This window comes from Trypanosoma equiperdum, assembly GCF_001457755.1.
Source record: "Trypanosoma equiperdum strain OVI genome assembly, contig: ctg_1975, whole genome shotgun sequence".
NCBI lineage: Eukaryota > Euglenozoa > Kinetoplastea > Trypanosomatida > Trypanosomatidae > Trypanosoma > Trypanosoma equiperdum.
The window spans coordinates 1-1,164 of NW_027124032.1; the positions used below are offsets into that span (position 1 = coordinate 1).

The 1,164-nt window shown below is 49.7% G+C and overlaps 1 protein-coding gene across 1 annotated transcript; it reads right to left on the reverse strand.

Annotated features, from left to right (window-relative positions):
- Positions 1-59: 59 nt before the first annotated feature.
- Positions 60-1,124, reverse strand: TEOVI_000669100 (metallo-peptidase, Clan MA(E) Family M41; the record flags this gene model as incomplete). Its single annotated transcript, XM_067223808.1, has 1 exon — positions 60-1,124. The coding sequence occupies one exon, from the start codon at positions 1,122-1,124 to the stop codon at positions 60-62; it is 1,065 nt and encodes a 354-aa protein (XP_067079909.1).
- Between the last annotated feature and the right edge of the window lie 40 nt (positions 1,125-1,164).

Here is a 1,164-nt window from a genome sequence, read left to right on the forward strand (position 1 = left end):
CGCATATACATACGCATGCACTAAGAGGAAGTCACCAATGATACACTGATTGGTATTTGTTACGTTATGGAAACGGGGCGTTGTTTCCCTTTCATACTTTCTGTTCCAGCTGGTGGCATTTTCGAGCAATGATGGTGAATGCTCACCTTCTCCTTCCTAGCCGGAATTGTTTCACCGTTTACTATGCGTTTCAGCTCATCTCCTGACAACGTCTCGTGCTGCATGAGGTGCTTGGCGATAGACTCAAGTTCCTCGCGATGACTCAGCAACATCTGCTTTATTTCAGTGTACGAATTCTGCAAGAGAGTTGAAACCTCTTTCTCAATTTTGCCCTTCGTTTCATCGGACATATAGGCGCCCTCGGGGGTATCGGAAGACTCATAATCAACAAAACCGAGGTCGCCACTAAAACCGAACCGCCGCACCATATTCCTCGCAATTTTTGTAGCTTGATGGAAGTCCGAACTGGCACCCGTGGTGACGTCATCTGAGCCGAGTAGTATTTCCTCACCCACTCTTCCTGCGAGACAGACCTTCAAGCGCGCTAGGCATTGTCTCTTACTTTGGCTGTATTTGTCTTTCTCAGGTAACTGCTGCACAAGGCCCATTATGCCGTTTCCCCTTGGTACAATTGTTGCCTTGTGCACGGGCTCCGCTCCCTCTTTCTCAAGAAGTAGCGCCGCGAGTGCATGGCCCCCCTCATGGTATGCGGTCACTTTGCGCTCATCTTCTGGGATGACCTTTGCACTTTCCGCCCCCATCATCACCCGATCCTTTGCGTATTCAATATCGTTCATCGTCACAACCTGATTGTTTAGCGTGGCAGCGCGGATGGCAGCGATGTTGACCAAATTGCTCAACTCCGCCCCAGTGAATCCCGTAGTTCCTCGTGCGATGGCAGCTGCGCTAACAGAAGATTCAGCTTTAATTTTGCTAAGGTAAATTTGTAAAACTTCTTCGCGCCCTTTCATGTCTGGGGGATCAACTGATACCACAACGTCAAATCGACCTGGACGGGTGAGGGCTTTATCCAATGAATCGGGGGTGTTCGTCGCAGCGATGACGATGACAGAGTCTTTGGAATCGAACCCATCCATTTCTGCCAGAAGCTGATTCAGGGTCATTCGAGAATAAGCATGATCCGTTCCCGACCGTTTACCCCCC